This window comes from Lipotes vexillifer, unplaced genomic scaffold, assembly GCF_000442215.2.
Source record: "Lipotes vexillifer unplaced genomic scaffold, Lipotes_vexillifer_v1.1 scaffold285, whole genome shotgun sequence".
Taxonomy (NCBI): domain Eukaryota; kingdom Metazoa; phylum Chordata; class Mammalia; order Artiodactyla; family Lipotidae; genus Lipotes; species Lipotes vexillifer.
In genome coordinates, this window is record NW_006788807.1 from 288,840 (window position 1) to 305,574 (window position 16,735).

Consider the following 16,735-nt stretch of genomic DNA (forward strand, 5'->3'; position numbering starts at 1 on the left):
ACACGTCCTTGCACATTTCTCTAGCTCTCTGCCGCCCACGACAGATCAGCCCCACAGCGAATAAGCAGGTAGCTCTTTTTAATACCGTGGAAGCTTCTGGTTTGGGTGAATGCTTTCCGGGCTCCATCACAAACGGCTCGGAGTTGGAACAAGATGCTTGAGAGTGGAGATCCCTCTTTTCAACTATTCCATTCTGGTATAACATTTGTTTTTTTCCTAACTATAAAAGCAATGCATGCTCAAATCTCGGCTCTGAGAGTGGTGAATGACCCCCACTGAATGATGCTTTCAGCGTTCATGCGAAGGATGGAGATTCCTGGCTGCAGAGGGCCCACTCAGGCTGGGGGTCCAATAAAGCACCCTTAACCTCGGGCTCATTCTGCAGGAGAGGGGAGAACTGATGGATTTGCGCGGTAGGGTTTTCCCCCTACAGCAATTATTTGAAGAGGGCCCAGAGAAAACCCTTTAAGAGTACCAGAGTCACGAGCTGGGGGGGGAGTAAAGATGGCCACAAACTCTGACACTTCTTCCACTGCAAGGTGGGTCTCCACCCCTCCCCTTGAAGCTGGGTGGGCTGAGAAACTGCTGTGACCAACAGCATCTGGGGGGTGACGTGGGGCCACCTGCCAGGCCTGGTTCACGGGCTGGCGCTTCCACTTCCTGTCCCTTGGAGCACCTACTGCTGGCACCATGGTAGAAATCCAGCTACCCCAAGAAGCCAAGCAATGTGGGGAGGCCCTGGGGGTTAAGATGAGGTGGGTGCGGGGAGGACAGTCACCCTCAGCCCCACACCACCTCCCATGCTCACAGGACTGAACCTGTGCACCCTGCACTGAGAACCCCACCTGGCTCAGGTAGCTCCGGGCACCTCCCTGCTGCATGGCGGCTTCTAGGGTGACCAGCTGCCCCAGTTTGCCCTGGACCAAAGGGTTTCCGGGAATGCAGGGTTTTCAGCGCTAAAACCAGGAGAGTCCTGGTAAACCTGACCTCTGCTCTGAGGTCCGTCTGTCCAGCGCTCCAGGTCAGGGCAACAGAAGGGGAAAAGGCCCTAGAGTTTGGGGAAGAGAAACAAGCGGGGTGTTTCCACTGTGAGTAGCCAGGGTGCTACTTAGAAGCCCAGTACACGCATCAAGAGTTAACGACCCTGCAGGTGGGAATTAGTGTGAAGGGTCAAGGAGATAAACAGGGAACAGACACCATCAGCCCCGCTATCTTAGGACCCACCCCTGTCGGTCAGTCCTTCAAAGCATGCATCACACCGAAATGACAGAAGGTTCTGGCCCCGTACTTGTTTCCGTAGAGAAAACTCGCTCATACACAAGTGGTAAAAAAGGGAGTGTGTGCACAGCGCAGAGGCTGCACGGGGTCAGAGCTGTTCTCAGGCAAAGGCAGCCAGACAGCGGGGGCCTGGCAGCAGCAGCTCTTTGGACTGCATTTTATGAAAGTGAAAACAAGCATGCACACCCTTCTGGACCAGCCACAGGTCATCAGTGGTTTGCCGTGAGCTCTGGCAGTTTCAGGGGTGGTTTTGCAGAATGAGAGGCTCTCTCTGCTCTAACAGAAGCAGCCATGTGCCCTCTCTCTCCCCACCGGACTGGAAGCTCCTTCACAGCGGGGACAGGACCATATACCCAGAGCCCCGCACGAGGCAGGCAGATAAACAGTGACTTGAGGACACAGGAGGCACAGAAATGACTTGAAAGAACCAGTAAAATCTCCCCCAACAGAAACAGGACTAAAATTCTGGATTAACATCACTGCTCCGAGATGTACGACCACCTGGCCTCAAGTCTTCCTGCTCCCCTCTTACTGGACCTACTTGAGACTGAGCAGCAGAGAAGGCATCCCAATAGATGTGATGAATTCAGAAGGATAATGAAAAGGAAAACAAATCAAGAGGGAGTGAGTTATAGAATGAAGCTCGGGCTCTAGAGATGCCGCTGGTTCCATTCCCGGCTTTGCCACTTAGACGCTGAGTGACCTTCCTCCGTTACTCGGCTGCACCTCAGTCTTCTCATGTGCCGAATGGGGGTGATCCCAGTGCCCACCTGCCAGGGTCACTGTGAGGGTTCAGTGACGTAAGCATGAAGAGGGTTTACTCTCGCACGGCGCCTGGCACATACTAAGCCCCAGAGAGATGTATTCTGGCATGCTTTACACTAATACTAATAATAGTAACAATTATAATAAAAACATGTGAGGACCACACCATAAACAGCTTGCCCTCCAGGGTTCCCATTCCATACGGAACCCAGGGAAAGCGCTTGGGGTCACAGCACTGAGCAGGCCGGGAGCCAAGATCAGCAGACTCGCCATCCAGCACATGAGCCACGGCTGGGCGGCGCAGAGGAGCTGCAGCTGGCGAAAACGCCAGAAGGCAATGGGTACCGGTGCAGGCACAGAAGCAAGAGAGAGGAGTAAAAGGACAATGACCCACCCTCCATCCAGCCCTTAACAACAAGTAAGAGAAGCAGATTAAATACGCATTTGAAATAAAGTTTCAGTCATTAAAGAGGAAGGGAGTGAAAATAAATGTCTAATTAAACTAACAGCCAAGACATGGAAGCAACCTAAATGTCCACTGGTGATGAAGGGATAAAGAAGATGTGGTCTAGCCACACAGTGGGATACCAGTCAGCCACAAAAGGAGGAGACCCTGCCATTCGTGACAATACGGATGGACCGTGAGGGCTTTACACTGAGAGAAAAAAGTTAGACAAAGAAAGACACTGTCTGATCTTACTTATATTACGAAACCTAAAAAAAAAAACCCCATAAATACAGAGAAGAGACAAGTGGTTGCCAAAGTTGGAGGGTGCAGGTGGTCAAAAGGTACAGACTTCCAGTTAGAAGGTAACTAAGTTCTAGGGATGTGAGGTACAGCAGCCTTACCTTAACTGTCAACCCCTGTGAGGTGATGGCTGTTAACTTATCGTGGTGATCATTTCACAATATATGTGTATATCAAATCACCATGTTGTACAACTAAAACTAATGGAGTGTTATAGGTCAATTATACCTCAATAAAACTTGGAAATTTTTTAAAATTTTTTAGGGTTAGGGTTAAATGTTTTAATTTTCGAATTAAACTCCTTTAAGTCTTAAAGTCACTAAAGAGGTCCTGAAAATCCTAAAAGAAAGAAAACGTATTTAGCAATTTGTGTTCCATCTTCCCTCCAGGTCACAGAGGACTTTCCGTACCGGAGCTGGAAGCCAGAATCTCAAAATTTACCAAAAGACAGCAAGCATGTAAAAAACGCTCCCTGCACTTCGTTCCACTAAAGATCATAAAGGAGATAAAAGGCGAAGAGCGAGTGAGGCCCTGGGAAATCACTGTAGTGCCTCTGAAAGCCCAAAGGAGCAGAAAATAAATTCTGATTAAAACCTGTGGCATAATTCATGTTGATTTTTCATCAAAATGACCAGAGGTATCATATCCCATGAGCTTAAATTCTGATCCATTATAAAATTACACTGTTTACAGTACATTGCTTCAGGCACTTCATATAATTACCTGGATGAAATACAGATTTTTCTCAAAACGTAAAAGGTGTTTTTAGGAACACAAAGCACCGAATAATAAAACGCTCCTCTTTAAGGCTTTAGACGAAAGTGGTTTTGTTTTCACTCAAGCATGCCTTCACGACCATCACTGTTCTCCCATGGAAAGGGCCCTCACCTGTGCTTTCATGATATTCCTTTTTTTATATATAAATTGATTTATTTTTGGCTGCGTTGGGTCTTCATTGCTGCACGCGGGCTTTATCTAGTTGCGGCAAGTGGGGGCTACTCTTCGTTGCGGTGCACGGGCTTCTCATTGCGGTGGCTTCTCTTGTTGCGGAGCACGGGCTCTAGGCGTGCGGGCTTCAGTAGCTGTGGCTCATGGGCTTCAGTAGTTGTGGCACGTGGGCTCTAGAGCACAGGCTCAGTAGTTGTGGCACATGGGCTTAGTTGCTCTGCGGCATGTGGGATCTTCCCGGACCAGGGCTCGAACCCGTGTCCCCTGCACTGGCAGGCGGATTCTTAACCACCGCGCCACCAGGGAAGCCCTTTCATGATATTCCTTCTGCTCATCTATCAAGGGCCTTCAGTGCATCCCCAAATACGTCTGAGATTACCCAGAAATGGGATGATTCTATAAATATCAAGCAGAGAAGACAATGCTGGCAGCATTAATCCTTGGCTCAGCCAAGAAAAATTATTATTCAAAGCATTTGACTTAATTGCTAATTCTGGGAAGAAGCTTGTTTGCAGCAAATCCACGACGGACAGAGGACCCCAGTGGACATCCACGATCGGACGTGCCAATGGAGTTCTAAACTTGGAGGCTCCCAGAAGAAGCGAATATATTCTGCTCTACCAGGACCCAAGTAAAGAGCAGGATTTGATTTAAGGCGGGAGGGTCCTGATCACATAGAATCCATCTGTCCTGTTGGCAAATGGACACCTGACACAAGTAAGAGGAGAATTAAAACGAAAGGAAATACCAGTGAGGGGCTGGAACATCACTCCTCAGAACACAGAGCCATCTGAGGAGCTGACGACCCTCAGAGATGTGGGGCTCTGCTACAGAGCTCCAAAGTCATGTCGTGACTTTTATTACTTACGGTTGAAAACAGGCCCGATAACCAAAGGACCTGGGTTTGTCTAACCCACTGAGAGAAAGTTAAAGTGTAGGAAACACTACAGAGTCAACTATTAACAACTACTCAACAGCTACGAGAGTCCAACAGCAGCAGGAGTAGCTGCAGTCAGACTCGGAAGCAGACATCCTGCTGAGCAAGTTCTCACCCTGAGGTGCATCACCAAAGGAGTCTAAGTATGCTTCCCAGTAACTTTGAAGGAAAAGCACTCTAGGAACATGAAAACAGACTAGAAACACACCCTCTTAAGGAGATTCATAAGTTCCGATTCATAATCCTCCCACAAACCAGGCCCACTCTTCTCAGGCGTTTTCTAGGCTTAATCTTGATCAGTCAGGCTAGGCTGGCAGTCCCCACGACAAGCCATTAAGTCTACACTGTCCAAATGACAGCCGAGGGCCACACACGGCCACCAGGCGCTCGACATGTGGCTGGTCTGAATCGAGATGCACCGTGAGAATGGAAGACCTCAGTAAGGAGGAATGTGAGTTATCTCATCAATAGCTCTTTACATTGACGGCAGGGTGAAATCAGAATACTGTGGATATCCTGGGCTAACTGAATTACAGTCTTAAAATTAATTTCACTTGTTTCTTTTTCTTTTTTTTAACATGGCTCCTAGAAATTTAAAATGACACATGGCTCCCATTTGAGTCTGGCAGTTGTATTTCTCTGTTGGGCAGGATAAGCAACCGAAATGAACCACCACTATATCAAGTGCACTGCTGGGTTGCTAAACATTCCAAATGTGGACGGAAGAATAAAGAAGGGTAAACGGTACTGGGGCATTCAGAGGACACGCACAACAGTGGTGGCGGCAGCGGCCCTTATGCTGTTTTAAGAAAGTAATAAGTGTAAACAGTGAACTTTCTGGAAAAGGAAATGTTGCATCTTCAGATTGCCTTTCCCCTGCCAGGAAGTGTCCAGGGGACGCCCTCCTGGGCGCTGGGCTCCCGCCTACCTTTGACAAGCTCTGGCCGGTATGCCTTGCGTAGCTGCTCCAGGAAGCCGTTGTAGAAGCCCTCCGCCTGCTCTGAGGGCATCGCCAGGTGGAAATCGGGCTTGTTCCCCTTGAGGACGCACTGCAGGGTGAACTGGCTGATGCACAGCACCTCGTATTGTTTGTCCATCACGCTCTTCGACCAGTGTTTCCCACCTTCATCCTCAAACACACGCAGGTTTAAGATCTTCCGGACCCTGGGGGAAAACAGGGGTGAGCGCTACCTGAAGAATCACAAGCCCCCCAGACACACCCACACCCCCAAATGTCACAAGCACCCTGCTGACTAGGGACACTGTGCTGGCTCCATCACTTACAGGAGGGGTGACCTTAGGCAAGTTACTTTCTACCCTGTGCCTCAGTTTCTGCATCTGTAATAGGGGTAATAATAGTCCTACCTCTTAGCGTTGATTGGTGATGTGCTTTTTTTTTTTTTTGCCAGCCCCTCCAATTCACAGCAGCTTCCGGTGGGAACCGGAGGTGTCAAAACATGGGCTCAATTCTGATTTTTTACAGAATTCCATCTTTACACTGGAATAAATGATGCCCCGCTTTTATACCCTTTCTTGGAACTTCTCAAAATGAACGATTCAGCAAATACCCTGGAGAAAACTCATGGTCATTGCAGATATGCAAAACGATCTGGGGAAAGACACCTTGACAACTATGTCACATGCTCCTTACACCCCAGCGGGGCTTTCCCTATACACGTGGATGACAAAGGACGGCCACCCTGGCAAGGAGGAGGACCAGGTAGCATTTATAAGGTCAGACTTGAGACGAATGACAAAGAACTACCTCCGTGAAAGGTGCAATTCCGCCATTTGAAGCCACCTTCCTGGATGATGCTGAAGACATGTTCAAAGCCTGGACAAATACTCATTCGCCGACACCTTACACGGGCACCCTCTGCGGTATGCGCTATTTATCACCCCTTCTCCACAGCGGGGTCTGCCTTATGTTGAGTCACTGCTCTTAACCAAGTTAGGTGCTAGCTCTCCATTTTGTCAGAGCCACGGAGAGCTTCAGACCAGCCCCCGGCTTGTAACCACTACACCACTTTGCTCCGTCTTTGCGTATCCAGGGGACAGCTTTTAAAATACCAACAGCCGTGAGTGTTACTGAGCTAGTCATCAACACCTCGGCGGGAGCTTGGTTCCAAGTCTGGTTTTCAACCTAATACAAAAGGGACAACTGGGCAACCGTCACATGTAGGCTCTGGGCAGCAGGGGCAGCGAGAATGGACCCAAGCACCTGAGGTACAGGTGCGCAGTGGTGCGGGGGAGAGTGACGTGAGGAGGGGCAGAGGCTGCCTGTACTAGGGCCACAGCAATGGCAAACCTCCCACCTTAGTAAAAAGAGCACTGGCTTCCAGGCCAGGTGGCCTAGGTTCTAACCTGCAGTCAGGCTTTTTGCTAAGGACGTGTGCATGACCTTCGGCAGGTAATGCAACCTCTCTGAGCTCCAGATCCTAATGCAAACGGTGAACAACTGGGCATTCTTAACATGTGTAAACAGTGCCCAGATCATACTGCTCAAACTGAAAACATAAAACATTCCTATGAAAAGAGGCTTGGTTTTCACACTAAGAGAATGGTTCAAGGCTGCAGCAGCAAATAGGGACAGAGGCTAAGTTGTGCTCCTGCCCTGTCGCTGGCTTACTGGGTGTCGCTGGCTTACCATCTGTGACACAGAGATAACCACACTGCATCAAAAGGGACATGCGTAAAACTGACAGAGTCTCACTTTATAGGAGCAAAATACTATGGAAGTTCCATATATATAATTTATTTAAACAGCTAGCCAGCCAGCTAGATGATGAGCACATGTCCCACTAGAAAGGCAGTGACGTGGAAATCTGCCTCTTACATGTGCTCCAGTTCCTTCTGCGTATCTTCCAGGGAAATACCCAGCAACACGCAGATGCCCCGTCCGATGGCACTTATCTGTTCTCCACCAACTGGAAAGGAAACAAAAGGGAAAGGAGACAAAAGGGAAAGGAAACAAAAGGGAAAACCAAACAGGTGCCATGAGGCACATTTGAGCATCCACAGGAAAGTTTAAACGTCACACATACTTCTCGTAACTTCTTTGCCAAAGTCAGTAGGTACTAAAACGTGAAAGGGGTTACGTCGATGCAGTATGATAATCATACTTTGTCCATTCTGACTTTACATTTGGAATGAATGAGTTGTGAAGTGAACAACCATTAAGCGGGATTTTCAGGCCGTGTTTTCATCTGTGCTACCTTGGTTGAGACCTCTGAAACTTTCTATGAGTTTGCCCGTCTGTAACAACAAAAGTTTTTCTCCCCAGAGAATCCAGCTCAGCTACAGTAATTCTCAAAAAGGAGATGCCTGCTATTCTTGGAAATCAGCAAACCTGATAACACAATACACAATGCACAATGGAAAACATTTATGTCATAAAAATAAAGAAATGATTTCTCTACTTACTGCAGAAAAGATAAATATATCATACATAAAAAAAACACAGTTTAAAAGTTAAGCTTCCAGGGGCTTCCCTGGTGGCGCAGTGGTTAAGAATCCGCCTGCCAACGCAGGGGACACGGGTTTGAGCCCTAGCCCGGGAAGATCCCACGTGCCACGGAGCAACTAAACCTGTGTGCCACGACTACTGAACCTGTGCTCTAGAGCCCGTGAGCCACAGCTACTGAGCCTGCACGCCTAGAGCCCGTGCTCGGCAACAAGAGAAGCCACCACAATGAGAAGCCTGAGCACCACAACGAAGAGTAGCTCCCGCTTGCTGCAACTAGAGAAAGCCCGCACACAGCAACGAAGACCCAGCACGGCCAAAAATAAAATATAAATTAATTAATTAACTAATTAATTTAATTTAAAATAAATGAATAAATTTTTAAAGAAATAAAAGTTAAGCTTCAAGTCAGCAAACTTCTATTATTTCCCAGCTTATTACTAAGGTTGCATTCTAAGCCAATAACCTCCAAATCATTTTGAGTGATGCACCCCATGCATAAAAAAATTCTTTGAACATAGATTCCTATTCCAAACATTTGCATATGCATTTAGCGTCAAATGTACACTCTCCTAACCACTAGACAGTATCTCAGTGCTGGCACAGTACTTAGGTTAAGACACATCATTATGGTGGTGAAACTAAATCCATATTTCAAATGTTGATCTTCATAATTTTCTATTTTTTTGGCCAACTTTTTGCCAAAGCTCATTAGATTATTGATGTTTGGTTATTTTATTGTATACTGACCTAATGTTCCAATCAGGAGAAACTCTGCCATTTTCTTGTTATTTGCTTCTGCTAGATAATAATATTTACAAATATACCTGACAAGGCATCACAGACTGTACCATGTTGCCACATCCTGCAAGCTAAGGGAAGAGTGAGAAACCCTCTTCCTGCAGGTGTCTGACAAGGGACCATCTGACAGACACGAGGGGAGCACGAGCATCAGTTTGTTCCTGAAATAACTCTTTTTTAAAGAATATTTACTGATTTATTTATCTTGGCTGAGCCGGTCTTAGCTGCAGCACGCAGGACCTTAGTTGCGCCATGCAGGATCTAGTCCCCTGACCATGGATCGAACCCAAGCCCCCTGCACTGGGACCATGGAGTCTTAATCGCTAGACCACCAGGGAAGTCCCTGAAATAATTCTTATTAAAGCTTAACTTCTCTTAGTTTTATGATTAAGAAAACACAAATCTTTTAATATTTTCTTCTGTGCTGCTTTTTTTATAATGGACTATGAGTGATTTACTGTCCTTTGAGCCACTGACTCAAAATCTGAAACAGAAATCAGCTCTCCTGACATAAGCAGTAAACAACTGGCGTTGCTTGCCTGTTTGCAGTACTTTAGAAAACTGTGGCTTTATTTGTTCTTTAAGTAAGTCAATATTATTTTCTTACAATATCAATATGTTTTTAAAATTTTCCCCAGAGTATATTTTAAAAACTTAAAAAAGAATGATGACTGAACTATGTCCACCATTAAAGTAATGCATATGCAGTATAGAAAACTTTAAAAAATAAGAGAAACAGGAAAGAAAAAAGAACTGAAGACAAGCACTTTAGTGTGTTACTGATTATTTCCTTTTGATGTTTTCCTCCGTCCACAGATTTTACTTCATATTTGTTCTCACCTACCATAGTAATATTGTGTATAAATTTTTGTGTCTCAGCTTTTAACATCTCATAAGGATTTTTCCATATTATGAGCTTTTCCTAAGCATCTTTTAATAGTTGCAGCCCATCCAGTGGAACATCTGCATTCCATCCATGGATGGACTAACCATCCTATTTGGCTGGATAAATGGCTTGTTTTAAAATTTTTCACTTCAATAAGTAACACTGTGGTGAAAACCTTTATACACTAAAGTTTTGGGGTGTTTTTTTTTAATATACTTTCGTGTATAGAGCAGTTTTAGGTTCACAGTGAAACTGAACAGAGGGCACAGAGATTTCCCATATACCCCAGCCCCACATGCAGTCTCGCCACTATCAACGTCCCCCTCCAGATGGTACATTTGTTCCAAATGACAAACCTACACTGACACCTCACTATCACTCCAAGTCCACAGTTTACATGAGGGCTCACTCTTGGTGTTGGACATTCTATCAGTTTGGACAAATGTAACGACATGTATCCACCATGACAGTATTGTACAGAGTAGTTTCACTGCCCTAAGGATCCTCTGTGCTCCACCTGTTCATCCCTCTAAAGCTTTTTCTATAATTAGGATTATCTTCTTAGAATAGATTCTCAAAAATAGAATCACTATTTGAAGTGATTCAAATCACTATCTGAACAGTTTCAATATTTTTATAATGTGGTATTATCCTAATAAGAAATGAATTATGCACCAAAGCCTTGAGATGACACAATTCGCTCTCTCATTTTGGAGAAGTTTTGTCCCTCCTTCAGGCAGAAGAATTAGGAGGTTAAAGGGATGTTTTATTATACACAAACAGATTTCCAAGGGGAAAAACTTGAGAATCACCATTTTAGACAAAAGGTCACAGGGCTAGAAGAGACCTGAGCTATTTGGTCAATGTTTATTTGATGCCACGTATAATGGCATCACCCAAGACTTCCTCTTTGAGAAGAATTCACCAGCTCACAAATTAACACATTCAAACCCAACCAATCTCTTCCCAACATTTTATGATTCTATTCAGATTTTGGCTTATAAAGCTGAGTGATGGACATGGGGGTTATTGTACTATTCCATCTGTGTAACCACATGAATATGTTTGAAGTGTTCTGTCATAAAGCTTTTAAAATTAGATTATCACAATAACCATGCTAAGGCATCAAATGTGCCTGACCAAGCTCATAAAGTGAGCCTGCCACGTAATATGTGACTCTTAATACTCTGTCCCACCTATAAAACTGGAAGTGACATTTTAGAAGCTTTGAAATAAAATGCCATTCGAGAAAGGCCACATGGAAGTGAAGCCAGTCAGTCACATTCTAAAGGAATCAGAAAACCTCTCTCCATTACAATGCAAGTAGAAGGCAAGGCTAACTCAAAGTTTCCTCCAGCACCGTGAGAATTCCATCTTATTAACACCTTCAGACAGTTAATTTGCTGTTTTTAACTAAAAGCATACAACTTAAACAGTAAAGTAAGATCATTCAAACTATTCAGCTAATCTCACAGAAATGTGTTTTTGATATTCCAGATCAGCACAATGGAGAGTTCTCCATTCTGATCAAAACTTACATTCTCCAAAGTCTGCTGACTGGCCATCATGACCACATAGGGCAGGCTGCAAGATTCTTCTCAAAAAAAGCAAGAAAATCTTTTCACCTATGAATTTTCCCAGTTTTAGTGAAGTTACATATTAACTAAAATGCTAAAAAAAAAAAAAAAAAACCCACTTTGTTTTAAAATTTCATAAAGCCCAGAGCTATACTACTCCCTATTACTCCAGGATGATATCCAAAATCACTTATCAGAACAGCTTAGAATCATTAGCCAGGACTGAAAAGTAGAATCTCAGATCTAAATATATGGTTTTACTGAGTTTGATTGTTTCTTTAGGGGATTTTGTTGTTTCATTTTTAGATTTATACTTTCCTGGACATAGAAACACACATTTGGTATAGGCTTGAAGGAAAGGATATCTAGAACTACTTGAACTGAAACAATACTAGAATTCTGCCAATAAAAATAGGAAAGACTAGAAGACAATGTAAAGTTAATCATTCAAAAAAATTTTAACATCTATACTATCGTCACCCAAGGTTTTTTTTTTAAATTGGAGTAGAGTTGCTTTACAATGTTGTGTTAGTTTCTGCTGTACAGCAAAGTGAATCAGCTATGTGTGTATATATATCCCCTCTTTTTTAGATTTCCTTCCCATTTAGGTCACCACAGAGCATTGAGTAGAGTTCCCTGTGCTGTACAGTAGGCTCTCATTAGTAATCTATTTTATACATAGTATCAATAGTGTAGGTGTGTATATGTCAATCCCCATCTCCCAATCCATCCCACCCACCCCTTCCCCCTTGGTGTCCATTCGTTTGTTCTCTACCTCTGTGTCTCTATTTCTGCTTATCTTGGCTTGAGTTTTTAAAAGGACTTCCTTCTACCTATTAATCATCTGGACCCCTGATGTTCAAACTAGACCGCAGTGTTCAAGCCATGACTGATGGTTGCGTGGCTCGGTTCACATGAAACTGGTGGAAAAGAGAAACATCTCATCCTGGATCCTCTGGGTTCGCACCCGGGTCACGTGGGCAGACACGGCCAGAACCCACTCCTACGAGCACCTGTCACGAGCGGGCACCTTTGGGGAGTCAAGCTCCAGGTGAAACGGGACACGGAGAAAACCGGCTAGAAGGGGAAACGCGGAGCAGAAGGCTGGGGAGGGGGTGTGTGCCCCGGAAACGCTCCCCACGCGTCGTCTGTTTAACACCGCGTGGAAGGGCGGGCCGGGGGATGCTCGGGGGACGCTCGGGGGATGCGGGAGGCCACCGGCGCTCCGGACTAAAGGAAACGCTGCAGAAGACGACGAGGCGCGGTCACCGCGACACTAAGCGGAGACCCTGCAGCCCGTGGACGGCGCCCCGGGACGGCGGGGACTCGGGGCGGCGGGGACCGGGCTCGCGCGCGGCCGGCGGCGGCCCGGGGGCGTCCAGCCCGGCCCGGCCCCGCCCGACTGACCTGTGACGCTGGCCCGGGTGACGCGCTGCACCACGGCCTTCATGGCGACGGCTGGGGCGAGCGGGGCGGCGCCGCGCGGCTTCCGGCCTCGGGACTCCGCGGGCTGCGCAGCTGCCCGCGCCCTCTGCCGGGGACACCTGGAAGCGCGCTCCGACCCCGCAAACCCGCGAGTCGACGGCCCGCCCACGTCGGCCACGCCCACCACAGGTTGGTCCCGCCCATCTGAGCTCTCTGTGCGGCCCCGCCCCCGCGAGAGGCCCCGCCCGCTCTCTGTCCGGCCCCGCCCACTCTTGGTCCTGTCCCCCGTACAGCTAGATGAGCCCCGCCCGGACGCTGGAGTCCCGCAATCCCCTTCCCCGCCCCCACACCCCAGCCCGACTCACTGGTGCCCAGACAGTAGTTTCTGCCCCGGTTTCTTTTCACAAACCCCGGCGTGAGAGACAGTCATCCCTGAATCCTAGTTTTGTCCTGAATCCTAATCCTAATCGTGTGCCTCCTTCCATGTTTCCACCCTTCTGCCCCCAGATTCTCCCAAATTCTTTTTCCCTTGTCTTCCTGCCTCTGTAACTCCTCAGAAACCAGACAGGAGAGTATCTGCTGCCTAAAATAGCCATTTAACTGTTTAGGTATTCATTTGACCTAGCCGTGTCCTGGCAGTGCGCAGATACGTGATTCTGTAATTGTAATTCCTCCTCTAATACTGATACTTGGCCCCTCTCCCAGACTTGTTAGAAGATTTGAATAATATATACGGTGCAAAAGTGTTTGAAAGCTGCAAAGGACTGTACAAGTATTACCCTAAAAAATTATTAGCCCTGATAAAAACAAGCCCTTTTCAGTGTGTCTTCTTCTTACAGCCTAATAGTGCTGGTGGGTGTAGAGGGAGGGAGCTGAGGATGTTCCCGAACCAAACTTGGGTCTGCTCTACCCTGCTTTTCCTTGTGGCACCTCAGAAGTGGCAGTTGGTTTGTGGCCTTTTTGTGTCTTATTGTTCATAACTGCCCCTGTGGCTGTGCATGGGTGCAGTTGTCTGCAGTCTCTTGTAGTTTCTTTGTATCTGTTGCTGTAGGAGATGTTTGTCCAGGTGCAAGCGCTCAGGTAGAGGGTCCCAGGTCCCCACCCTTCTCTCCTGAAACAGGTCATAAATGTGAGAGGTGCCCTATCTATACTGGGAGGGAAGGAGCAGCCTTATCTCCAAAGACAAGCACACCAAGAAGAATCTGAACCAACAGGCCTTGCTAAATTTCCCCCAGTTTACTCTGCCTACCTCATATTCCTTAACCTATCATGTTCCTCCATGACTACTCATGCTTCGTCAAACCTAACAACAAAAATTACACAGGTCTGTTTCTTTGGGTCTTCATCTCCTTACGAAGGCTCTCATGTCATGTAAAACTTAAATAAATTTGTATGCTTTTCTCTTGTTCATCTGTCTTTGTCACTTTAATTTTCAGACCCAGCCAGGGACCTCAAGAGTGAGAAAACCTTTTTCCTCTCCTACAAGAAAAAGCTTCAAATGGAGAACAAGAAAGAGTCATTTGGCCAGAAAAGACTATACTAATATACTTGAGTGTTAAATACTGCACACTAAATTGCCAAAGATAGCATCACCAGTAATGAGACAAACAAACATCATATACTTCTGATACTGCACCAAGAAAGACACCATGTCACTTTTGTGGTATTTCTGCCAAAAATGTAGAATCTGAATCCAATCATGAAGAAACATCAGACAAACCTAAATTAAGGAACACTCTACAAAATAACTAGAAGGATCCTCCAAAAATGTCAAGAGAAAGAATGTCTGAAGAACTGTTCCAAGTTAAAGGGGACTTTTAAAGAGACAGGAAAACTAAATGTGATGCATGAACTGAGTTTTATCCCAGCCAGAAAAAAATAAAAAGAAAGAAGTGCATATTGGGACAATTGGTAAATTTTTTTTTAATTTTGCATCAAATCAACATATCTCAAAACATTTTGATCTCAAGACCCCTTTACATTCTTAAAAATTATTGAACACCCCAAATAGCTTATATCTTAAGATTTTTACTTGTACTAGAAATTACAACCTAGAAAAATTGTTAAATATTGACTTATGATAATTTTTTAAATGACAATAATAAATCCATTATATACTGACAATAGAGCAATGAGATCATGACTTACCATGAAGCCTCTGAAAACCCCACTGTACACTCTGCAAAGAATAGAAATGAAAAAGTCAAATATTGTCTATATGTTATTATAAAAATAGGTGGAAATCTCAGCTCCTCTGAGGATCTCAGAGAACGTTTTGAGAACTGCTGGATTTGATAATGGCATTGAACCAATATTAATTTCCTGATTTTTATGTAAGAGAACATCCTTGTTTTTAGGAAGTACACACATGCACTTAGGGGTAAAGGGACAACATATCTGCAACTTTCAGATCTGGCGAAGAATGATATATACAGAGAAAATAAAGAGAGGGATAAAGCAAAGTAAAATGTTGACCACTTGGGCTGTAAGTGAAGGTAACTTATTTCAAGATAAAACGTTTTAAAAATATACCAAAACACCAGGATTCTTTTTACATATTTATTGAGCTCGAAAAGGTCAGTATCAGGAGGCAGAAGCATCCAGCAGCACCTCTTGCGGTGCCTCCTTCCCTCTGCACGCTCTCCTTTGCCAGCTCAATCACCATTCTCCTCACGTTTTTGAATTCCACCTTGTGCTATTGACCCGCACATTTTCATTTCCATTCCCAACACATCCTCTGTGCTTATACTTCCAGATGCCTTCCTGACTTTCTCCACTTCCATGAACCAAATTAACAGACTGAAAATGGGATTCAGGCTTCCCATCCCTGCCGTATATACAAAAAAGAATTTGGTCTTTGTTCTGGGTTTCTGGCATGGAGCTTCTAAGATCCTTGGAATTTCCCAAGGGATAGGAGTTCCTAATGAAACATTTCAGGGTGGGAGCCGGTCACCAGAACGACCAATCATGGGGTTAGAGGGTGGGACTTTGAGGAGGGGCGGTGGGATGCGGCTGGGGATTGAGTTCAGTCACATAGCAGATGAGTCCATCAGTTGTGCGTATGAGATGGAACCCCCCCAATAAAAGCTGTGGACACTGAACCTTAGCAGAGCGTCCTGGCTGGTGAACACACGGATGAGGAACCTGCACCCTGGTTCCACCGAGAGAGCAGTGAAGCTCTCTGTTGGGGACCTTCACAGACCTTGCCTGATGTGTTCCTTCATTTGGCTAGTCCTGATCTGTATCCTTTATAATAAAACTGTAAGTATAAGGCTTTCTTGAGTTCAGTGAGTCACTGCAGTAAGTTATCTAACCTGCAGGAGTCATAAAAAACTCCCAAATTTGTAGCCAGTTGGTCGGAAGTAAAGGTGGCTTGGGGACCCCCAAGGTGCACCTGGCATCTGAACTGAGGGCTGCCCTTTTGGGGACGTGCCCTTAGACTTGCAGGGTCTGTGCTAAGTCTGGGTGGTTAGTGCCAGGACTGAATTGCGATCCTCCCAAGCCCCCCACACTCCACCAGCTGGGCCACCCTGATTCAATCAATGGCTCCACTGTTTCCTCCAGCCATAAGTGACTCATGACTGCTCTTGCCCTCTCCCTGAGTAACTAGTCCATCAACAAACCTCCTGACTCCCCCAGACGAACCCCACGCGCCCTCTTCTCTCCAGCCCCAGTGCCATCCTGCCCCATGGCCCGTCATCTCTCAGCTGCGTCTACGACAGCTGCTCAGTGGTCTCCTTATGCCACTTTTGTCTTCACCCAATCCATTCTCCGTAAGACATAAAAGTGGTTTCGAGAATATAAAGTCTTCACGTTCCAGACTCCGAACTTCTTTAAATTGCTCAGGTAATCCACTTGCTGCTACCTCGGGACCTCGGCATCTGCTGGTCCTCCACCTGGAACGCTC

The 16,735-nt window shown here is 45.9% G+C and overlaps 1 protein-coding gene across 1 annotated transcript in view; it reads right to left on the reverse strand.

Moving 5' to 3' along the window:
• DTD1 (D-aminoacyl-tRNA deacylase 1) overlaps positions 1-16,735 on the reverse strand; it is a 133,265-nt gene that overhangs the window by 92,505 nt on the left and 24,025 nt on the right. Inside the window, exons 3-5 of the mRNA XM_007461780.1 lie at positions 12,811-12,958; positions 7,513-7,603; positions 5,605-5,840 (exon numbers count right to left, since the gene is read on the reverse strand). Of these exons, the coding sequence (XP_007461842.1) occupies positions 5,605-5,840; positions 7,513-7,603; positions 12,811-12,853 (370 nt within the window). The 5' untranslated portion in view covers positions 12,854-12,958. The remainder of the gene's footprint in view (positions 1-5,604; positions 5,841-7,512; positions 7,604-12,810; positions 12,959-16,735) is intronic.